The sequence below is a fragment of the Cervus elaphus genome, chromosome 11, assembly GCF_910594005.1.
Source record: "Cervus elaphus chromosome 11, mCerEla1.1, whole genome shotgun sequence".
NCBI lineage: Eukaryota > Metazoa > Chordata > Mammalia > Artiodactyla > Cervidae > Cervus > Cervus elaphus.
The window spans coordinates 66,686,559-66,711,804 of NC_057825.1; the positions used below are offsets into that span (position 1 = coordinate 66,686,559).

The following is a 25,246-nucleotide window of genomic DNA, read 5'->3' on the forward strand; positions in this document are numbered from 1 at the left end:
GTGAGAAAAGAAAAAGAGAGTTAAATCAGCTTTGGCTATTTAGCATTATAAGAAAATGAGTAATCAATATTTTCCCAATGAACTAGATATATCTGCAAAGTGACTTTTAGAATTCTTAAGAGTGACTGCAGATAACAAAGGATGTGGGAACAGGATTAAAAGGCTCAATGGAAACATTCTTAGAATACACATAATTTCATGACAATTCACTTTACACTATTGTTTCAAAGATCATACTTTCTAAAACAGACCAAAAACTATTAAAACAGCTCAGTGAAGTACTTTCTGACTGCAGGAATGTTTTTAAAAGCCACTTTGGCAAGCACCATACACCTGTGGGTACCTCCCAAGCCCACACCCCTTCCCTGAGAACTGCCTTCCACCCTGGACTGGGCCCCTTCGGTCACATCTGCACTCTGGAGTTGGACATTGACCCAGGAGTGACCACACTGGGCAATCAAATTCTCTCTCCTGGGAAACTGGAATCTTAGGCTGAATCAGTGGATGCCTTGCTGGGAGGAGATGGATGTGGCCTTTGGGACTAGGGGTGGCATTTGGGAGCAACAGAGAGTGGGCCCTGTGTGAACAAATGAGGGAAAGCCTGCCTGTGCAAAGAGGGGCCACACGCAGGCACCAGACCCAGGAGAGGAGTGGAGATGGGCTGCTTCAGAGCAGGAGAGAAGGGGAGAGGGGCGCTCCCTGGCTGGGTTCCAGGCATTTTCTGATTCATTCCTAAAGCCAGTTTCTCAGGAGAAACTTCCTGTTCTTAGATTTTATGAGATACCCCTATCTTCCCAATAACTCCTATTCTTAGATTCTATGAGATATCCCTATCTTTCCAATAAAGTCATTCCTCATTCTTATTTGTTAATTTAAGCTGGCTTGAGTGGGTTTCTGAAACCAAGGATATGAAGAAATTAAAAAAAAATCAATTATTGTGTTAGGAAGGTAGCACTATGGGTGTGTTTTTCTTCTCAAATTTTCGTTACTGCCATTATTAAACTGTCTTTTTCTTTTTTTTTTTTTTTTAAGCATAGAGGAACTATTTAGGTCACCACTCTTTTTTTCCACTGCCTGCTACTCTGTAATATATAACCATGGAAATATTCTGAGGATGGGAGCAGAAGCAAAGGGCAAAAATTCTGTATAATCCAGGTATAATTTGCCCCTGAATAACAGTAACCCTTATTCTTTTAGAATCCTCACTCTTTTTTTTTAATTCACTAGAAATTTCTACACACACAGAATAAGAGAATCGAAAAAGACAGCTGTCCTCATCATGATGCAGGTACAGAGTACATCACATACTGCTGGGGCCTAGAGCTTTATAACCCACAGATTGATTCATACACGTCACCCCAGTATCTATATAATCTGCAACTTAGAACAATTCCAAAATTGGTGCTAAATATACCAAACATATTAGGCCATTTGCAATGAAAATGGGAATCAGATGTCCTATTACAGCTTAAACTGTTCCTTGGTAAACGATCTTACAGTACTGGTGTTTCCGGAAAAGAACTAACATCCACTAGAAAATACTCTTCCATGTTTTCCCTCTCTCCATATATATTTTTTCTTTCTTAAGCATTCTGTGCAGAGGTAGCTGATGTTCCTACAAAACGCCTATGTGCTTTTTGGTTTTCCTGGGACCCGTGGTTGCCGTGGACACGGAAGGCTGCGGAGGCTGCCGGCTGCGCTGTTCCGCCCCTGACGAGCCAGCTGGCTCCAGCAAATGCGTTCACTATTTTTGCCAAGATCAAAGGAACAAAACAGACCGCTGCTCCGCAGTTCTGCTCTCTACCCTCTGCAGGCCCTCCAGGCCCTGTGTGAAGAGCCAGGCTGAGCCTGAGGCAGCCTGGCACAGGTTGAAGGCACTGGGGTATCAGGAGCAGAAGAATATTGATATGACACGTCTCATGGCAACAAAACTGGAGTTAAACCAGGGAAGCTTCATGGGCACACTTGCTCTTGTTCTCCAGATGGTATAACTCCTCCCTAAAAATCAAAAATATTCTATTCTCCTCTCAGGCCACAGAAACCATTTGGTCTGATCCTCTTAACTGACTGAAGGGGCCACTTAGGATGAGAGGCAAAGTGGCTTTTTAAAGGCCTTGGCCTCCTTTCTTTTACCTGCCTTTTCGATCATCCTAAGTGTTGGTTGGATCGTAGACTCTAGCTTTGGGCAAAATTATGGAAATAGTGAGGTTTGCCTCTCTCCCTGCAAAGTGATGGCTCTACATCGAGGGCCTTCACGCAGACCTCCGCCCTAGCCTCTCTGTGGTGGCAGTTCATGGTTCCCAGGCAAGGTCGTGTTCTTTCCATCTAGGGTTTATTCCTGTTTATATCCCTACATCTGACACAGGGCCTAGAACTCATTTGAAGAACAAAAAAATAAAAACCCTCCCCAAGTGTAAATACAGCAGCAATGTCCCATATAATAGCCATTTAGGATAGCTACTGTCAAAAACAAACAAAACCCAGAAAATAACAACCGTTGGTGAGGATGAGGAGCAGTTGAAACTCTTGTGCACTGTTGATGGGAATGTAAAATGGTATAGCTGCTGTGGAAGATAGTATGGAGGTTTCCCAAAAAGTTCAAAATGGAATTTTATCCAGAAATTCTGCTTCTGGGCATATATTCAAAAGAACTGTATACTCTGATCATAGCCATATCATTCACAATAACCAAAAACTGTAAGCAACTCAAATATCCACTGATCGATGAATGGATAAACATAATGTGGTATGTACACATAATGGAATATTCAGTCAGTTCAGTTGCTCAGTCGTGTCCCACTCTTTGCGACCCCATGCACTCCAGCACTCCAGGCTTCCTTGTCCATTACCAACTTAACACCACTGAACTGTACACTCAAAATGGTTAAGACAGCAAATTTTATGTTACATGTATTTTATCACAAGTAAAAATAATTTTAAAGTAATCTCCTCAACCAAAACATATTCTTCCTATGTCCCATTTTCTCTCAGTTCTTCAGTCCATGAAATGTAAATAATAATTGGTTTTAACTCCCTAATGGTCACTGTAGTGGTGGGATTCACATATTGAGACATGTGGGGTGTGTGTGTGTGTTGGGTTCTAAATAAAACTCATCGCACTCTGTTCTTCATATGCATAAAGATGGCCCTCAGCGTTCTAAATCTTTCTCACAACAGGGCATAGCCAGAGATGTTAGCCAGAGATCAAACAGGATGAAATCCTTGTTTTCATTTTTTTAAAAAGCGAACAATAAAGCAGAGACTGTCAAAGAAGGGGTTGAGAAGTGGCTGCTTACACTCACCCCTCACCTCCTGGGCCTCACTGGTTCCTAGATGCCTGCCGGGCCCGTGTCCTGCCTATTTCCACACACAAGCCCAAGCCCCCAGCACTGTGTCTGCCTGGCCCTGACGTGAAAGTGAGCGGGACTTATCTGATCCCCTTTGCCCTTGTTGGGACTCGCACCTCTCACAGTGAATGGCACGCATGCCTTCCTCCCACTATTGCTCTGTGTAAAACGCCTGTGGGTTGTAATGCTGATTAAGTCCAAATTCCAGTACCATACGTACCTTAAGTCCAAAAGCGCAGCATGTATAGCTACAAGGAAATTCCTGCTCGGCAGAAGGGTCAGTCTACAGCCACTACTTCAACAAATGCATGAAGTACACTGGCATCTCTAAAATAAGCTGTTTTTGGTCGAGACACTCATCATCTCTTTGTCTTGGTTTATTTCACTTGCTTTCCATCTCCAGGCTCTCTCACCCTTCCCAAGATGGTAGGGAAAGCCCCACTCTAATCTGTCAGAGTTACCTAATGCTTATGGGATAAAGTTCAGGGTTAAACTTCCTAGCATGACCTAATAGTTTCTTTCCTTGCTGTCTTGGCCTCACGGCATCCCCTGCCTTTCATGCCCTCAGCCACTCAGCATTACTATTTCTTAATCCCCCTGTTCTTCCCGCCTCCGCATGGTAGCACAACCTGTTCCTTCCCAGCCTGGAACGCTGGTCTCAGACATCGCCATCTGTTGAGCTTCTACTCATCTTTCAAGATCCATCTCAAAGGTCACTCCTTCTATGAAGGCTTCATGGATTCCCCTGGGAGCTCTTTCCTCAGAGATGCTGCTTTCCACCACATGGACTAAACTTTGCTGGAAGCTGGGAACCTGCCCATTATAAAATGCCTGCCCTGGACTTTAATATCAGTCAAGTCCCTGGGGTGGGTTTTCAAAGTGATCCACTCTAGAGAACCCCAGGTGCTTACTGCTGCTTGGCCACTCTGAGCCCCTGCTCACCACCTCCCTGTGACCCTCTGGTCTGTGCTCTGGTGTGGCTCAGGTACAAGCCAGTTCCCACACTCAGTGATAAACACTGCAGACAGTAGGAACCATGTCTCACTCCCTTCTGGACCTTCCACATTCTCTGGCTTCAGACTTTGCACATGGCAAGAGCTAGATCTGCTACATAAATAAACAGATAAATCTCCACTGCATCTGTGGGCATGACCTGGAGGACGGAGGGGATAGGTTGGGAGTTTTGAGAGAAATCAGAGAAACTCTAGGTGAGCTGAATATAGCTTCCTACCTCCAGTGGAGGATGAAAATGACTTGAAACTTCTTGGGCAGTTCTCTGGTAGACAGAAAATTGGTAGGAAGAGGGAAAGCATTAAGAAGGAGATACAAGGCAAGGACATAGTATGCCAGACCCAGAGGTAAAGGTGGCTTGCTATGGTAACAGAAGGCATCATGTACCTTCAACAGTCTTTTTTTTTTTCTTCTTCAACAGTCTTAAAACTCAATGACTGAGTTAATAATTATAGTGGTGGTAGTGATAGTAGTAATAATAATAAAAAGATGGAAAAATACTCAAAATTTTAACAACTTATTGACCAGAGATATAGTAATACATCTTTTGTTACCCAAACATCACTGATCAGAGATGTTTCAATATACACCTACAGGACAAACTGCTGGGCACAGAAACTTCTGCAAAAATCCCCCAGTTAATAATGTGTTAACAGCAGCTACTTCTGGGTTGTAAAATTACAGTCGTTTATGTTGTAAGTTTCTCTTTAAACTGCCATTTGCTCTTGGAAACAATATGTGAATGGACATGACTTCTAAAAACTGAAATTATATTTTAAAAGCCACAGCATACTTTACCTCTAGAGTCCCAGTCAATGTGTGTAATATAACTAGAAGCACCTTTACAGATGCCAACCCTTTTGCTTGTCAGGACGTTGTAAATATCCACAAAGTTATCATGGGATGCCACGGCAAGGTATTTTCCTGTATCTATGAAGAAAAATGAGCGGTTAACAGTAAAACATTTCATGTGGGAATTTACTTCCAGGAACTTAGCATTTTAAAATGGGTTAGAGGTTAAGGAAATAGTTGAAAAGAATCCACTCTTGCAACTTTTTGTCCCAACACATTTTTACAAGTTTTTGCTGTCACCTTTTGAAAATTTAATATCAGAGATCATTTCTTTTCTGTGATGGAAGGAGACCATGTCTTCTACAGTGTCAGCATTTACAACCAGGAAACTTCCATCATTCAAGCCGACTGCTAAGGCTTTCCCATCTGGGGAGAAGGCACAGCATCTTCCACCTACAAAAGAAGCCACAAACAATACTGTTATGATCTGTGACTTTCCTACCAAACAAATGAAGAGGGGGGAAATGTGCATCTAGTCATGGGCTTGTGACTGTGTCTTTAACACTGCTGGTGAGAACTAAAACTTCATAATTTAAAACATTTCTTACCACCAAACCCAAAGACAATAATCATTAATATTAAAAATAAGTGTTCTATTTCTCTGAGGTTTATCCATTCATTTTTTCATATATAAGGACCTGAGTTTTCAAGTGACAAGTGGAGTGAAGGGGGGAAAGGAATAAAGGATTCATATAACTAGTATTTCTTCTCCCAAGATGTGATACTTAAGAATGGGACAAAATTTCCAGAAACTATTTTTTCATACCATGCCTTACATACAAAATTTGCTTTGGAGCACCTTGTTGTTTTACCTTTAGTCTAATCTCTGATCCGTGGATTATAATGCATAATTCTAGAGGTGGAAGATTTTATTCCTGTCTCTTCTGTCATGAGAAGAATGAAGTACGGATATTTTCTCCAAAGGTGTCTGCAAAACTAACCAGTACTGGGCTGAGGGGACTACATGACAAATGCTTTCTAACACTTTGCAGGGTCATGGGAGGCACTTCTGAATGCGGAGTATGGAGTATGTTAAATAGGAATCCTATTTAGGGATATGGCCCCTCCTTGGCCTGGTTTTCACCGTCAAGATATTGGTAAGCACAGCCCCAGGATGGGACAGTCATGCAGCCTTGTGCTAAGACATTCCAAATTGAGCTTCCACTCCTCCGTCCCCATCCACTGTTTCCAACAGGCTGAAAAGCCACATTCATACCAGTAACTTTAAATGGGCTCATCTAAAGTCTATCTTCCTTCTTGTCTTCATCCATTCACTTTGCAGTTACTTACTTACCATGAATCAGGCATTGTGCTAGTGCTGAAAGAACAGAAAGACCAACCTGCCCTTTAGCAGAGTCATCAGGCTCAGGTCAAGCATAAAAATTTATTGCACAAACCAGGATACCCGAGAGTGAAAGGGAAAGCTATTAATAATTATACCAGGACACCAGCTATAAACTCAATTGAATGGCCATCCTATCTCAGAGGTGTTGGTTGTTCTTCTGAACTAATTTTTAACCTGGTGAATAAAGTCCATTGGATGATAGTCAAGGTACTCACAGTGAGTACTTGGTCTGTTATTTTCCCCGACACAAATGAGTAGCCTGATTATTCACCTCTGTAGTAGATAAGAGCATGAGCTTTGGAGTCAGACTTGGATTTGAATCCTGGCTCCCTCCACCACTTATGAAGGCCCAGAAGTCGAGTGTAAAGTGTATCCACATGGTGGAGGGAGACGGCGTCATGCAGTGACCACAGGTGTGCCCTCTGAAGACACAGTCCTGGATCTGAATTCAGATCCATCACTTACTAGCTGTGCAACTTTGGGCAAACGACTTAAGTGCTCTGCGCCTCAGCTTCCTAATTTCTAAGTGGAAGCAATAGAGGCCTTACTCACCGGGTTCTCGTGAAGACCACAGGCCAAGTGCTAGCACAGTTACTGGCTCAGCGGTGTCAGCCACTGTCATTATCATCACCACCGTCTTGACACCTCTTCTCACTCTATCCCCCTAGACTCGTCTCCCCATGTCTATCCATAAAAGTACCCAGCACAAATACTCTAGGGGCCAGGCCCCAATATTACCCTTTCCTGTCTTAACTTTCACAAATCCTTTGAGCCTCGGCTCTCGTTTTCCCCAATGGGGTTGTCTCTGGCCATAGGCCTTACCCCGAGCCTCCGTGACACCTTGTTTGTGCCAGAGATCTTCTGTTTGTCTGTCCTCACCCACTTTCCACCCTGCTCTGTGCCTGGAGCTGGCCTGCATGGACTCTACCAACAGGCTCCCTTGCCCCCTGGCTTCTGACTTGTTTGGTCAGGGGGAGCATGACCAGAGGCTGGAGGGAGGGTACTAGGGAAGAAAGGATAGAGGGTAGGGAGGTTGGGGCATGTTCTCCCCTGGCTGCCTCCCTGCGGGGTCACCGCTTGCTGTCTAAGCCTCTGGGCTGGACGGTTACCCCCTCCTGTCAGGCTGCCATCTCACTCTCATCTGTTCCTCCCCTTGTCCCTTCAGGCCCAGGGCTGGCAGTGGTTACCAGCTACTACTAGTTGCATTGTATTGCACAAACCCTGGTCATTTCCCTACACCCTGCCCACCCCTTCACAAAGAGTCCAGTTTTGAGACTCTTCAAATGACCCAATTTGAATGGACCAGCTGTTGCTGGGACTCTGTTCAAATCTTGTCCATCTCTGACACTAGAGATGTGGCTGTTCCTCCTGGGATCCCCAGTGTCTGATACATAGAAGCTGCTCAATAAATGTTTGCTGAATTTCTACTTCTTGGTATACCTCTTGGTTCTCATGCATATAGGTGTTTAATACATATTTATCTGTTTCTTATGGTTAACTATTATTTTTAAACCAAGTTTCCTTTTCCAGTAATAAAATCAGTTCCGAAGACTGTTAGACATAAAAATAAACACCATTCTTTACAAGCTGATGAGTTTCAACTGACTCCCACAGTTCAGATGAGAAGAGGAAGGACATATTGCCCCCAGGTGGCAAATGGCTATGCAGTGCAAGGAAATAAAGAATAGAACTGGGCACGGATGGATCAGGCCAGCCTTCTGGAACCATCCTCCATGTGATTAGTTATATCTGTAGCAACAAACACGAAATCCCCGTTCCCCAGCATATCTGGGAGCATATAATAGGCACACACAGTAAATATTAGTTGAATGAATGGGTGAATGAATTCAATACTTGTGGTTGTAAACACTTTCACAGATGTGTAAGGTGACATATGCACCTTTTTTGAGTTTCCTCACTGCCAGCATACGGTGTTGGGAGGATAACTCCCAAATCCGGAGGGTTTTATCATCGCTCACTGTTGCGCAGATGGGCAGGAGGGGGTGAGCTGCCAGGCCCCACACTTCTCCTTCCATGTGCCCCTGTGAGGAAGGAAATGGGGCAACAAAAATCAGTTCAATGCTTCTCAGCAAGCCCTTCCCAAGAGAATTCCAAACAAGTTCAAATAGGAACACACACAGTTTGAGCTTCCTTGAGCCAAAATGATTGTACTGAATAAATTTTTCACTTGAACTCGAATCTAAAGCTGGGCCTACATGATACTAAAGCATTCATCTGAAAAGCAAAGGATGGATTCACGTTGCTAAGTTTTGCTTATATGATGGCAAACATCTTCTCATGTAGAAGCATCCTAGTGAACAATGAACAGTCCTCGTTTTATCCTGTGATTTGACACTGAATAAACACAGTATATATGTATCTTATAGTAATAGCTTGGTCACAAAGACACAAACCACTTTCTTCCATAAAACCATATTCTAAAAGATGTAGGTACCGTTTATCTATATCAGAGGAATTGGACAGTAATATTCTTGCTAATTAATTCTATTTCAGTTCTGTGTACAGCATTTGGCAGAGCAGAACCAGAGAGATCTAAAATTTTATTTCCAGTATCCTGGGTATTACTCAGGGTCAGCATTTGTTCACAAATTTTTCTATCCAGTGATCACAGAAAACTGAAAGGGGCTTGATAGGCATTGGACCAGTTCCACATGCCAATGTCTTACCACAAACACACTTAGCTGGCTTAGAATAATAACTGAGATGCAATATATTTAATGAATGAATAATTAGGGAGAAAATGAATCTGATTCTTCTAACTTATCACTCACTAAAGCAGTGTAAAGAATAGATTAGACAAGGAACAATAAAACAGACCAGATTGTTTACTGAATTTCTGCTTTTAGTGGCTAATTATAAAAAGGCTTTGCTTAGTAAAGCAAAAAGAAGACCATACACAGGCATCTGAAAGGTGTTTGTAGCTGGAATGCTTTGGGGGAACAGGTGGCTCTTCAAAGAGAAATTGGACGATTCCAGTTTCACTGGGAAGCTGTTTGAGCAAAACAGTAATTTGGCAGAAGATACAAAGTTCTCAATACTGCTGACATTCAAATAGCTGAGAAGGGTGTAGATACTGTTTTTATTAGATTTGGAGCACCTTACACCCCCAGTTTTCTAGTTTTCTTCCCTTGGGAAGCCTCCCACACTGAAGGCTATGGTCTGAGGATGGGTCAGGTGTGAGCCCTCTCTCACTCCCCCTAGACGGCATCTGCCTGAAGTTCTTTAACAGACAAAGTCCTTTGGTACACTGAGGACAGGGTTGTGGGGCTCTGAGACCCTTTCAAATCACTGCCTCATATATTTGATTTAAAAGTTGTATTTCCATAATCTAATGTGACTGTGTACTTTGATTCCTGTATAACATAGGGATGGACAGTGAGTGAGGTGAGCAGGGAGTCTCCTGAATGGCACAAGGAAATGAGCTTGGACCTTCCTTTCCTCCTGACCTCCCTAAAGCTGATAATAACCAGCTGCACAATTGAAAGCTGATTATATTCGAAGTATATATAATGGGGATTTTCAAAACTCACCTCCTGTCACTTCTCTCCTCCTCTACTCTCTTAAAAAACAAAAAGCAATCTACACCAAGGGATGTTGACTTGCTGAGCTACTGACACTGTAAAAGTGGTTCTGCAATCTTCCCACAGCAGGATCGCTGATGGTCTTAACCACACTGTCTCTACTGTTCCTTAGGTTTCCCTCGGGGTCTACCTCTCAGAACAGGGCTGTCAGCCCCTTCAGCAGTCCTACTCTATCCTGGGTAGCGCACAGCATAGGGCTGGTCTTGGCAGGGCCACAACAAACAGTGATTGAACTGAACTACTGAGTTCCACCCAGGAGAAAAAGGCAAACGACTGACGGACCAGAAGATGAAAGAGAGATGCTGAGATAAAAGGGAAAGAATGGCACGCGTGTAAAGAGAGAAGAGGGCTCTCCCAGCTCCACTGCCTGCCCAGGGCTCAGGGGGCCGCGCCTTCTGCACTGTGTTCACGCAGTCTCCACGCTGAGAGGTGTGGAGAACAGTCTGGTGGAGAGACAAAGAAAAGGCTCTGGTACCCGATAAAGTTTGGTACAAATCCCAACTCTTCAGTTCTTAAGATGTGGCTTCGGGAAGTTCACTGGGCTTTAGGCCCTCCATCTATAAAACAATTACCACTGAACAAATCTGTTGTGGAGATGAGAGAGGGAATTTTGCACAATGGTATTTATTGCCTGACACACAGTCAAGTGCTCAATAAATGACACCCTTGGATAACTGTATTAATAGAATGATAGAAACAAATACAGGAAAGAATTGAAGAGAATGAAAAAGTGAAAAGACTTTGTTGTTGAGTTTACAACATAGTTAGACAAAATTAGTTCAACTCTATTACTTTTTAACTTGAGAAAATATTAGAGTTTGAATCTTAAATTGATGTTTAAATCCGTAGTATAGCACAAATCTTACATATTTAGCAGTATAGCATGTAGTAAATAATTTAAAGTCTCCAACATTTGGGGATTGAAAAGAAACACTTCATTTTCAATAAAATTAAATAAATAGTCATGGCCAGAAAGGGAAAGAAAAGTAAGAACAGCTGGAGAACAAAGACATCACCCCTTCTCAAGGTCGCACCTCAGCACAATTCTCAACTTGGGCTGCCTGGCGCCATCAGCTACAGAGCTTCTGAGATTTGTTTCTAACACAGAAAAAATGTTAAAACATGGATTTTTATTCAAGATAGTCAGGGTGGGGTCTGCACACAGGCATTTTTAAAACCTGATGTGTGTGCAGGCCGGCTCTCAGACGTAGCAAATCAGAGGGCCCCTTTCAGTGGGATTTTGGGGGTCAGCCCTAACACAGCAAGCCTGCAGGCAGGCATCAGGTGAGGGAAGGAGGCAGTTCTCCTCCACTGGACCCACAGAAGTCCCAGAGCTTAGATAAGCAGTGCAGATTCCTTCCACTCCACCTTCTGAACCCACCCCCTCGTCCCTGCCCAGGCCTCTTCCACCTCTAACTATGATCTATTCATCACCTCCAAAGACACATGTCACTCCTCAGGTGACATGTGATCACTTCTTGGATCTTTGAGGATACTGCTGATGCTTATTTTAATCTGGTATTATCTGAATCAAATTTTTGAGGGGAGAGGAAGGGTAAGGAGCATGTTATATGTTTATGTGAATTGAGGCTGAGACTAGAATGATGCACAAAACCTAAAGAGACATATATTTGGTGTGTGCAGAGCAAATAATTTTTTTTAGTTTGCCAAATTTTTGACAGACTGAGAGGAAATAGACCCAAGAAACCCCATCCACACCTGAACCTGATTCAGAAAATGAGATTATGGACTCTGAATAGATGCTCTAATGGGATAAGGCTCCTGGGGATCCTGGGAGTGGGAATGTATTCTGCATGTGGCAGGGACATGATACTTGGTGGCCAGAGGGCAGACTGTGCTGGACAGGTGACCCTTAGGAGCCTCCTGGTTTTTACACTCAGTATAATCACCTCCTCTGAATGTCCTATAGCCTTGCGGGTATGTGTGTGCAAAGTTGCTTCAGTCCCCATGGACTGTAGCCCACCAGGCTCCCCTGTCCACGAGATTCTTCAGGCAAGAACACTGGAGTGGGTTGCCATGACCTTCTCCAGGGGATCTTGCTGACCCAGGGATTGAACCTGTGTCTCCTGTAGCTCCTGCATTGCAGGCAGATTTTTAACCACTGCACCACCAGGGACGCCCCTCCTATAGCCTTATTACCAACCAATAACATATGGCAAAGGGGGTGGGTGTATTACATGTATGTGATGATACGATTATGTTATTTCAAATTATTTAAAGGCATTGTTTTTCTTTTTCCCTTGCTTGCTTTGAGGAAGCAAGCAGCCACGTTGGGGGAGCCCCACGTTGATAAGGAACTTCAGGCAGCTTCTGAGAGCTGAGGGTGGCCTCTGGCCAACAGCCAGCAAGAAACAGAAGCCCTCAGTCCTGCACTCACAGGAACAAAACTGTGCCAACAACCTGAGTGGTCTTAGAGGCAGATCCTTCCATAGTGAAGCCTCAGATGAGACCACAGCCCCGGCCTTTATCACAGCCTTACAAAACCTTAATGAGAAGACCCAGTTAAACTGTTCAGACTCCTGACCAGCAAGGAAACCATAAGATGATGAATGTTTTTGTTTCAAGCTAAGTTTGTGTCAGTTTGTTATATAGAAACAGATAACGCAGCACTTGCCTGGTCTTTGGCGAGAACGCCCCCTTTAGTTAGGCGCCCTCAGGCCCTGCTGCCCCACCCGGCCCCAGCCCTGGTGTGAGCTGTGTCAGGACGCGTGGTGCGGACACAGTACCTGAACCCGCACCCGGTCCCAGCCCTGGTGTGAGCTGTGTCAGGACGCGTGCGGACACAGTACCTGAACCCGCACCCGGCCCCAGCCCTGGTGTGAGCTGTGTCAGGACGCGGGCGGACACAGTACCTGAACCCCCACCCGGCCCCAGCCCTGGTGTGAGCTGTGTCAGGACGCGGGCGGGCACCGTACCTGAACCCGCACCCGGCCCCAGCCCTGGTGTGAGCTGTGTCAGGACGCGGGCGGACACAGTACCTGAACCCCCACCCGGCCCCAGCCCTGGTGTGAGCGGTGTCAGGACGCGTGGTGCGGACACAGTACCTGAACCCGCACCCGGCCCCAGCCCTGGTGTGAGCTGTGTCAGGACGCGGGCGGACACAGTACCTGAACCCGCACCCGGCCCCAGCCCTGGTGTGAGCTGTGTCAGGACGCGTGCGGACACAGTACCTGAACCCGCACCCGGCCCCAGCCCTGGTGTGAGCTGTGTCAGGACGCGTGCGGACACAGTACCTGAACCCGCACCCGGCCCCAGCCCTGGTGTGAGCTGTGTCAGGACGCGTGCGGACACAGTACCTGAACCCGCACCCGGCCCCAGCCCTGGTGTGAGCGGTGTCAGGACGCGTGGTGCGGACACAGTACCTGAACCCGCACCCGGCCCCAGCCCTGGTGTGAGCTGTGTCAGGACGCGGGCGGACACAGTACCTGAACCCCCACCCGGCCCCAGCCCTGGTGTGAGCTGTGTCAGGACGCGTGCGGACACAGTACCTGAACCCGCACCCGGCCCCAGCCCTGGTGTGAGCTGTGTCAGGACGCGTGGTGCGGACACAGTACCTGAACCCCCACCCGGCCCCAGCCCTGGTGTGAGCTGTGTCAGGACGCGGGCGGACACAGTACCTGAACCCCCACCCGGCCCCAGCCCTGGTGTGAGCTGTGTCAGGACGCGTGGTGCGGACACAGTACCTGAACCCCCACCCGGCCCCAGCCCTGGTGTGAGCTGTGTCAGGACGCGGGCGGACACAGTACCTGAACCCCCACCCGGCCCCAGCCCTGGTGTGAGCTGTGTCAGGACGCGTGGTGCGGACACAGTACCTGAACCCCCACCCGGCCCCAGCCCTGGTGTGAGCTGTGTCAGGACGCGTGGTGCGGACACAGTACCTGAACCCCCACCCGGCCCCAGCCCTGGTGTGAGCTGTGTCAGGAAGCGGGCGGACACAGTACCTGAACCCCCACCCGGCCCCAGCCCTGGTGTGAGCTGTGTCAGGACGCGTGCGGACACAGTACCTGAACCCCCACCCGGCCCCAGCCCTGGTGTGAGCTGTGTCAGTACGCGTGCGGACACAGTACCTGAACCCGCACCCGGCCCCAGCCCTGGTGTGAGCTGTGTCAGGACGCGTGGTGCGGACACAGTACCTGAACCCGCACCCGGCCCCAGCCCTGGTGTGAGCTGTGTCAGGACGCGTGCGGACACAGTACCTGAACCCGCACCCGGCCCCAGCCCTGGTGTGAGCTGTGTCAGGACGCGGGCGGACACAGTACCTGAACCCGCACCCGGCCCCAGCCCTGGTGTGAGCTGTGTCAGGACGCGGGCGGACACAGTACCTGAACCCCCACCCGGCCCCAGCCCTGGTGTGAGCTGTGTCAGGACGCGTGCGGACACAGTACCTGAACCCGCACCCGGCCCCAGCCCTGGTGTGAGCTGTGTCAGGACGCGGGCGGACACAGTACCTGAACCCCCACCCGGCCCCAGCCCTGGTGTGAGCTGTGTCAGGACGCGTGCGGACACAGTACCTGAACCCGCACCCGGCCCCAGCCCTGGTGTGAGCTGTGTCAGGACGCGTGGTGCGGACACAGTACCTGAACCCGCACCCGGCCCCAGCCCTGGTGTGAGCTGTGTCAGGACGCGTGCGGACACAGTACCTGAACCCGCACCCGGCCCCAGCCCTGGTGTGAGCTGTGTCAGGACGCGTGCGGACACAGTACCTGAACCAGCAGCGTCACGGGGCCGCTCTTATCAATCTCCAGGACCTCTCCATTTTTTGTTCCCACCAGGATGTGTCCATGTCCCAAAGTGATGGCACGGATTGAAGGATTATCTTCCAAAAGCAAGCCTGAGGAGGGGAAATATTGCATTTAATATTATAAATGTTGTATTTAATATAACAAAAATAAAACGATTATAGTGATTATATAAATTCTGTTTTTATAGTTCCAAAGTACTAAGTACTAGGCAATCCTCTTTGATATTTCTAACCAATGGCCACAAGCTCTGAATGTGGAACAAAAAGGGAGAGTTGACTTGGTCATGGTTTTCTAAGAACTTTACTACTATCTTTTTCATTCCTATGAACAGAAAGACTTCCATTGCATACTCGGGAGTGGCACCTTTTGAGCTAGTTGACAAGGCTGCTCTTTTAATGGCGTAAGTCTTCAAGCATCTTTCAAACATATCATCCCAGAGCTCCACAATTCCATCCTTTCCACCTGTTACAAAACCCTGTGAAGGCACACATCAGAAGGATTATATACACATCAAAGTGACAAGGGCCCACCCAGCCTCAAAAGGATTCCCCCCTTGGGCAAAGAAACTTTGTTTTCTTCCTAAGTATGGAGACTGAAAAACCTGATGATAACACAATATTTTCTGGACACACCTCTCCTCATTTCTCTAGCACTATTAAACACTTTCTCATTGTGTGTCCATTTCACTTTCTCCAGACCATTGATTCGAATTTAGCACCCTGGATTACAGATGGCTGTTTCTGTGCCCAGTTCCCTGATTGGGATGTGGACTGCCAGAGAACAGGACCAGCCTCAAAGTTTGCAGTGTTTCTAATATCTCATACGCTCATGCTGAGTGAACTGGAATTAATGTCACAATCAAAATGATTGTTAAATATTTACTTCCAGGAAAAACATCATTATTTTTCTATTACGAATAACTTAAGTATTTCATGTAACAAGAATATCTTGCTCTTCTGTTCATGAGGTATCAATTTCTACCATAAGTAAGATTCAAATTAATTTTTATAAAACCTGGAAGGTATAAAGCCTAACATATTGGATACTTTTCTGCTAGACAATGATCTTTATTCTTATTCTAACTTTATGATTTCTTGGCCTTATTAGTTTTCCTTTTTGGCAACTACCAACTGTTCTTAGAAATTTTTTAAAAAGAAAATTACTGAGTAATTCATCCTGCTTTCTCAGAAACTTTTAATTTACTTCATTTCAATGATGTTCAAAAGGAAATAATATTTTGAAGTTTATTACATTAAATATCTTAAATATCCTTATTTATCCTCATTATAGATGGTGAACCTATAGACATTTACTCCCAAAATTAAATCTAAATGCAGTATATTATAATATGATATTCCTGCCTTTTCCCATGATCTTTAAGCTTAAGTTACCAAGCAATAAAAGAGTTTAAACATGTTATATCACATCAACTTCTGAGTCTACAAAAATTTTCTTTCTGCCTTAATCTTTTCTAAAATTTGCAGTTTAACCAAAACAAATTGCTAGTGAAAAACAGCTTTACCACTAAAACAATCACTGTAGTTACACATCTAACAGGAACCTACTTCTATAGCAGGATCAGCACATTTACCTGGGAATAAGCAAATGCAAAATAAATCTCTTGCTATGCTGTATTGGGTGGCTTAGGCTGTTTGGAGGTCAGAAAGCATGCAAAAACTGGTACCATCCGCAAAACTAGCAGTGAATAAAACTTCTATTTTCTGGCAAATTGATTGAAGGAAGTGTTTTAAGAGCACTGAAGGTAAGTAAGATCTTTTTACACTAAACATAATTTTTTTTTTTGGCCATACCTTGAACATATGGGATCTTAGTGCCCTGACTAGAGATGGTACCCATGCCCTCTGCAGTGGAACCTAAACATTGTACTGCCAGGGAAGTCCCCAGTGTGATCTTTATTTAGAAAGAACAACAACACTGCAAGGCAGGAGGTTAGCTGGACTGATCAGGACAAAGACAAGCCTGAAGAGAAATACAGCTGGTGTGAGGGTTAACTGTGTGTCAACTGACTGGCCGCAGGGTACTCGGATTAAATACGACTCCTGTGTGTGTCTGAGATGGTGTTACTGGATGAGATCAGTGTTTGAATTGGTAGACTCATTAAGCTGCCCTACCCAGTGTGTGTGGACATCATCTAATCCTTTGAGAACCTGAGTAAAACAAGAGGTAGAGGAAGGACAAAACTGCCCTCCTTTTATTCTGGTTGATTAAGCTGGGACATCTTATCTTTTCCCAGCAGATTAGGATCTACGCCATTGGCTTCTCTGGTCCTCAGGCCCTTGGACTTGAACTCAATTACACCATCAGCTTTTCTGGGTCTCCAGTTTGCAGATGGCTTAGTGAGACTTCTCAGCCTCCAAAACCACATGAACCAATTCCTTATAATAAACCTCCTTTTTGTATATGTATATCTCCTATTGGTTCTGTTTCTCTGGACGATCCTGACTAACACAGCCAGGACTCTGACACGCTTATTAAAGCTGAGCCTGTCTACACAGGAACAAGCTGGTTATCAATATAACTTCAGGTCAAATTGATGGGAGGGACAATAACCCAGCTATTATGCACTTCCAGATCTCTGCTCATTATGCCACTGAAGAGGAAGACTGCATGGAAATATTTCTCGGACTCTTGCTACTGTGTGCCTACATTTATCTCAGCACTTCTTAAGGAGTTCTTAGGAGTGACAGCCAGGAGGAATAAGTATGAAAAAAGACTAGACAAATTGCACATAAAGAAATAATTATAAATGGAAGAGAAATTTAAAGACCACTTGTGCTTCACCTCCATCCGTGACAACTACATCCTAATACAGAGAGCACTGTTTTTACACACAGGCATCCTCTTGGTGTGGACCTTGCTAAGCCTAATTTAAAGTTCTAGAAAGCTAATGAGGAAAATAGACCATACCTTATCCAATGCATACATAGCAAACACAGGCCCGTCATGAGCTTTCACTGTCTTCAGTAGAAGAATATCTTTCCAAATAAAAATATCTCCAGTAGCTGCTCCAGAGAACACCAGATCTTCCATTCGCCCATAAGAAACACACATCATTGTTTCCAATTTTCCAACACTTCCAAAAATTCCTCTCTTAGAGGTGAAGCCCCCACCTGGAGTGGACCAAGAGTATTTAATAGTTTTTGAAAAACTGACATCTTCTATGAGCATTTAGAATGACTATCTTCAGTGAAAAATCCATCCAGTGTGTCTACATTGCTTTGTTTAGTCGCTAAGTCATGTCTGACTCTCTTGCGACCCCATGGACTATAGTCCATCAGGCTCTACTGTCCATGGGAATTCTCAGGCAAGAATACTGGAAGGGGTTGTCATTTCCTTCTCCAGGGTATCATCCTGACTTGGGGATCAAACCCCTGTCTCCTACATCACAGGTGGATTCTTTACCACTGGGCCACCTGGGAAGTCCCATGTGTCTACATAAAGGTGTATAAAAATGGCAGAAAACATCATAACAAAAACATCATAAACGGTTTTCTCCACACATTAATTCAGTGCTTGCTGAATCCCTACTTTGTGGCAGGCATAGTGGTTGACATTGGGTTATAAAGGTGAAAGGAAACAGTTCCTGCCTTCAAGGAACTCAAGGTCTGGCTGGGGAGAGAATGTGATATAATCCTCTAAGTAAGCAAGGCTCAGTGCAAGGTTTGTGCCAGCCAGAGGGAGGAGTGACTAAGTGTCCCAGGAAGCCAGGCAAGTCTTCCTGAATGCTGACCAAAGAATGAACACAGCAGCAGCTGTAAGGTAAAATGTAAACATGTTTTGTGTATCTTTTGCCTCGATTTTTATTATGGCAACTTCAAGGTGAGAAAACTGAATCTCTGTGTAGGAGAAGAACATCAGGTTTGTTCCTTATATATTCACATTTCCCTGAACTTTCTGACTAGCACTGAGAAACCTAAACTCATCCCAGACAACTGTATGCAGGTTGTCTCTCCAGACATGGTGGGTGCCATGACCTTTTCTTCAAAAGCAGAAAGCACTGAAGCAGTAGACTATTTATGTTTTGTCCAGTAAAAGATTGGGCTTGATACCAGAGCTAATACTAAGAATTCAGAAACAATCCTAATAAAAAGGCCTGACTTATTAGAAGAATAAGATACTCTTCCATGTTTTGTCCTATTATTTACTCATTCCTATTATCAGTATTATAAACCACAAGTATTTATTTTGACCACTTACTGTGTGTAGTGTACAGTGTAGTGTGTGTGTCGGGGTTAATTCATGTGCTAAATGTGGTGATAAAATAAAAGAGAACCCTCAAAATCCTAAAAATTTTTGTCCACCCAACTAAAGTGATTATTTCCTGCTCAGTAGTCCAACATAATCACTGCTTTCAGAACAATGATGGAATATAAAAATAAGTACTTTCAGAGCACAACGTTTCCAAAACTCTCTAGACACTGATGAATATGCATAGCATCACACAGAGTGTTCTAAGCTTCACAGCTCAGACGTTGTTTGGGAGCAAACATCTTTTAGGCATATTTTAATTTTAGATTGCAGAGAGAGGCTAGGTAGTGGTGGTGGGTTTTTTGGTTTTGTTTTTTTTTTCCCAGCTACAGTAAAACTTTCAACCACAGAAGTGATAAACCCAAACAATACCTGCTTGTTGCCAGAATCTGATGTGCTTGATCCCAACTGTTACCAGCTTGTCAACATGGTGTGGATTACACTTGACCACAAATATCTTATCTTTATGTCCTCTGTAAGAGACAAACAGGGGAAAAACCCTAGTCTTGATGAAAGCACTTCTAGAGAGTTTTATTTAGAGCATGCATTTGGTTTCACTTTGATTAAGCACATCTAACAGGACAAGTAAATTACTGATAGAAGATGATTTAAGATACGCATGGGGGGTGTGCATTAAAATAATGAGCTTTGGCTTTTCTTTGCATATTTGAGCCCTTCTTACTCTAACATTGCTGCTAGAGTCTACTAATTATGCTTTAAACAAATTAATGGAACATCTAAAATGGATCAGAATGTCTCCATAATATAAAATTGATGCCGCCACTATAGAATGTAATCCTTAGCATACAAAGATCTTGTAGAAGATACTGTAAAAGGGTATTAATGAGAAACTTCAGATGTCATATTCTTGCTGTGGAAGGCATAACTTTGTGTTAAACAGAGTTTCAACTAGAAATGTATTTATGAGAAACTGAAGACCCTGGCTTACATTCACAGAGAGACAAAGGATGTCATATATTAAGTTAAGGCACTCAAGGATGCTATGCATTCAGAAATCTAAGCTTACAACCCAAGAGGCAGAAGGACAAATATAGAAATGAGGACTGACTGTAGGCTGCGCTGTAAACTGGCATTACACTGTGCCTGGGAGATTTCTGTTTCTGAGTATAAAGTAATCACATTAAATTTAAGGATTTATTGCTCTTAATGGACTATATGCTGGTCTTCTCTGATATACTGGACCTAACTTTTATTACTAAAAGAAAAGCTATTGATAAAAAAGAATATGACTAATTACCTTTATGACTATAGATACAAAAATCTTAAATAAAATACTAGCAAAGAGACTCCAACAACACATTAACGAAAGAGTACACTATGACCAAATTCAAGGGTGTCTCATTATTAAGGAATCAAACAGTACAATCCATCATATTAATATGTGAGAAAAGTTATGTTATCATTTTCAACAATGCCAAAAAGGTATTTCACAAAAAATCTAATGGTCACTTATGATTTATGACTTAAAAAAGTACCCAAATAACTCTCAATAAAGTAGAAACTAACGGATGCTTTAGAATTTCTCTTAGACTTTTATAATTTCATGCAGTTCTTAACTCTCACTGAGAAACACAGATTCATTCAAGACCAACTACACACAGAGTGTCTCTTCAATGTTATGTGCCACTATCTTTTCTTTAAAAACAGAATGTGCTCAAACAGTAGCTTCTCCAAGGTGTGCTTGTGCATGTGTGAACTTGAAAGTCAGATTCTTACTTAATGCTATTCCTGATGAAGGTCAGATTCTTACTTCATGTTATTCCCAATAAAGTCAGGAACAAGACTGTCACCACTACCATTGACATTGTACTGAACATGTTATCCAGTGCATTTAGACAAGGTCTAAAAAATTACAGACACAGGAACTAGAATGGGAGAGGTAAAACTATTTCTCTCTCCAAATGATATAACTCCACGTCTAAAAAATCCAAAAGAAAATAAAGTAAAAACAACTATAAATAAGGTAATCTAGGAAATTTATAGTATATAAAACTAAATACAGAGTCAATAACCTTAATATATATTTACATTGTCCAGCTGAAAAATACATTGGAAGAAAGGACTATATTTAAAACAATAATAAAAATATCAAGGCATATATTTAATAAGAACTGTGCATTAACATATAAATGAGTATAACAACAAGGAAAAAAACACCCCATATCAGTAATATACATAGAAAAAACATTCCATGTTCTTGGGCTGGAAAACTCAATCATAAAGATGTTAATTCTAGCTTTGTTTATGAATTCAACTTGATTCCAAAAGATAAGAGCATTTTCTATTGCTCTTTTCAGAAAAGTGTGTCTGGTCTTTAATTTGGAGCTAGACACCCTGATTTTAAAGTTCCTATGGAAGAATAAAACAGCAGTATGGCCAAGAAAACTCTGAAAAAGAAAAGCTAAATGGGAAGAGTAGCTCTCCTAGGTATTAAAATAACTTATGAAACCTTCATGATTAAAACAGTGTGGTATTGGCATACAAGCGACTGACAAGCCAATAGTAAAATAGAAAATCTAGAAAGAGACCCAAATGAATATTAAAATGTAGCACATACTAAAGACAGGTCTCAAATCAATGTAGGGGGTGTGAAATGAATACTTAAAATAAACGGTGTATGTTACTAAATGCTGGCAAGGATGTGGAGTAACAGGAATTCTCAATCATTGTTGGTGGGAATGCAAAATGGTACAGTTACTTTGGAAGACATTTTGGTAGTTTCTTACAAAACTAAACATATTCTTACCATAAGATCCAGCAATCATGTTCCTTAGTATTTATCCAAAGGAGTTGAAAATTTATGTCCACCAAAAACCTGCACATGGATGCTTATGGCAGCTTTAAACATAATTGCCAGAACTTGGAAGCAACCAAGATGCTCTTCAGGTGAATGGATAAAAAAACTGTGGCACATTCAGAGAACAGAGTATTATTCAGTTCTAAAAAGAAATGAGCTATCAAACCATGAAGAGACATGCTGCTAAGTCACTTCAGTCATGTCCAACTCTGTGCGCCCCCATAGACAGCAGCCTACAAGGCTCCTCTGCCCCTGGGATTCTCCAGGCAAGAACACTGGAGTGGGTTGCCATTTCCTCCTCCAATACATGAAAGTGAAAAGTGAAAGTGAAGTCCTTCAGTCGTGTCCGACTCTGAGACTCCATGGACTGCAGCCTACCAGGCTCCTCCGTCCATGGGATTTTCCAAGAGTACTCCAGTACTCCCAATGGGTCGCCATTGCCTTCTCTGAAGAGACATGGGGGAACTTTAAATGGATACTACTAAGTGAAAGAAGCCAATCTTAAAAGGCTATATATTATATGATTCCAATTAACTGATATTCTGGAAGAGGCAAAACTATGGAGACAGTTTAAAAAATGAATGGTTTCCAGGATAGAGAGGAGGAAGGGATGAACAGCCAGAGCACAAATGATTTTTAGGGAAGTGAAACTATTCTACCATGATACTATAATGGTAGATATATGTCATCACACACTGTCAAGACTCACAGAATGTGCAACACCAAGAGTGAACCCTAATGTAAACTGTGGACTTTGGGTGATAATGATGTGTCAATGTAGCTTCATCTGTTATAACAAATGTACCACTCTGGTGCCAGGTGGGGATTTGAAGGAGGCTGGAATAGTGGACATATGGGAACTCTATTATCTGTATAATTTTGCTATGAACTTAAACCTGCTTTAAGAAATACAGTCTATATAAAAGGGAAAAGAAAAATGGTATTTGGAATACCTTGATAGCTCTAAGGAGAAAGGATAAAATTGAATCTGTGTCTTGAAATAGAGAGACACTGGGATAAATTCCAAATGATATAGAGATCTAAATGTAACGATGGAGCCATGGCAGATTAGAAGAAATCATGAGTGATTTCCTTTGAACCTGGGGACAGGGAACACTTTTCTTAATCAGTCTCAAAATCTTGAAGTAGTCAATATTGCTAAATTTGACCACATAAAAATAAAAGCCTTTGCATGATGAAAAACATCATAGCAAACTCAAAAGACAAATGACAAACTAGGTGAAATACCTGTAAGCTACAGACAACAGACAAATAACCCTAATATTTAAAGGACTACTTCCTGTGTGAAGTGTATTTCAGAGAAACCAAGTGGTTCATGAGGGAAAACTCTTCTTTATAGAAGAATTCTAGCTAGTATGAAGGATGAACAATAGAATTAGACAATTATCATCTTCAACCCTTAATTAAATGATCAATTTAGCCCAGAGTTGTAAATGGAGGTACAACCATTAGATAACACATTGACAGGAAGCTTTCTAATGGGAGGATGAGGATGATGTGACTAGAAACCACGACAGAGCTGACTATTACTAAGAGTTGGAGAATCAGACATGTGGGGGCAGTGGTGTGCCATGGGGTAGACGGGAATGGTGATCTGCCCTGAGAAAGAGGAATTCCACCCCTGTCGTTGTTTATAATTGCTGGCTCAGGAGAATAATAATAATAATAATGATAATAAAACAGACTTCCTTTTAGTTGGTTTTATTATTCTTAAAAAAATTCCTGCAGATAATACAAGCACTATTGCTTGTACCTGGCAAGTACTACTCCCACTGCCCCTACCCTCTGGCATGCCGCTGATTATGTTGCCTCTGATAGAGTGAAACATGAAGTAGGGGTTAGATGTGCTCATGCTCTTGACTGAAAAATTGAACTTAGGAGAAAATATCTGCAAATCATATAATTGATAAGGGACTGATATCCAGGATATATTTTTAGAAAAAATTACAACTCAATAATTAAAAGGCAAATAATCCAATTAAAAATGGACAAAATATCTAAATAGACAGTTATACAAAGAATACATAAATTATTAACATAAACTTTAGAGAGAATATGCTAGAGAAAACTGAAATGAAAAGTGAGAACAGATATCACAAATTATATCCCCTACATAGAAAAGAGCATTGCTTTGCTTGCTTGTGTCTATACAATGGCAAACAATTAGACAGTTGGAAAAATCTTTTGGAGAGCACATTTTCAGTTCAGTTCAATCGCTCAGTCATATCCAACTCTTTGTGACCCCATGCACTGCAGCACGCCAGGCTTCCCTGTCCATCATCAACTCCCAGAGCTTGCTCAAACTCAAGTCCATTGAGTCAGTGATGCCATCCAACCATCTCATCCTCTGTTGTCCCCTTCTCCTCCTGCCTTCAATCTTGCCCAGCATCAGGGTCTTTTCCAGTGAGTCAGCTCTTCTCATCAGATGGCCAAAGTATTAGAGTTTCAGCTTCAACATCAGTCCTTCCAATGAATATTCAGGACTGATTTCCTTTAGGATGGACTGGTTTGATCTTCTTGCAGTCCAAGAGACTCTCAAGAGTCTCCTCCAACACCACAGTTCAAAAGCATCAATTCTTTGGCGCTCAGCTTTCTTTATAGTCCAACTCTCACATCCATACATGACTACTGGAAAAACCTTAGCTTTGACTAGATAGACCTTTGTGGGCAAACTAATATCTCTGCTTTTTAACATGCTGTCTAGGTTGGTCATAGCTTTTCTTCCATGGAGCAAGTGTCTTTTAATTTCATGGCTGCAGTCACTATCTGCAGTGATTTTGGAACCCAAGAAAATAAAGTCTGCCACTGTTTCCATTGTTTCCCATCTATTTGCCATGAAGTGATGAGACTGGATGCCATGATCTTTGCTTTTTGAATGTTTTTTTTTACTCTCCACACAGCTTTTTTACTCTCCACTTTCACTTTCATCAAAAGGCTCTTCAGTTTCTCTTTACTTTCTGCCATATAAGTGGTATCATCTGTATATCTGCACATTTTAGTTTTCATCTAATTTCTTGATGTCATAAAAACCCCAGTGTTGTTTCTTTTGTGGCTAAAATTATAAACTGACTGATGATGGCAGGTCAATGTTTAGTCAATGTCAACACCTAAATAAAGAAAACTCACTGAATTACCTTTGTCATTTTTTTCCTTTAGACATGTGTTAAATTTGTAGGGAAGCTGCCTACAATTCTGTGTGTGTGTGTGTGTATAAGAAA

General features: G+C 43.1%; 1 protein-coding gene across 2 annotated transcripts in view; it reads right to left on the minus strand.

The window, feature by feature from the left end:
- Window positions 1-25,246, minus strand: part of EML6 (EMAP like 6) — a 276,659-nt gene that overhangs the window by 54,020 nt on the left and 197,393 nt on the right. For both annotated transcript variants that reach the window (XM_043918006.1, XM_043918005.1), the window contains exons 18-24: window positions 19,562-19,662; window positions 17,849-18,051; window positions 15,284-15,395; window positions 14,882-15,009; window positions 8,456-8,597; window positions 5,451-5,603; window positions 5,157-5,288 (exon numbers count right to left, since the gene is read on the minus strand). In XM_043918006.1, coding sequence (XP_043773941.1) covers window positions 5,157-5,288; window positions 5,451-5,603; window positions 8,456-8,597; window positions 14,882-15,009; window positions 15,284-15,395; window positions 17,849-18,051; window positions 19,562-19,662 — 971 coding nt within the window. The remainder of the gene's footprint in view (window positions 1-5,156; window positions 5,289-5,450; window positions 5,604-8,455; window positions 8,598-14,881; window positions 15,010-15,283; window positions 15,396-17,848; window positions 18,052-19,561; window positions 19,663-25,246) is intronic.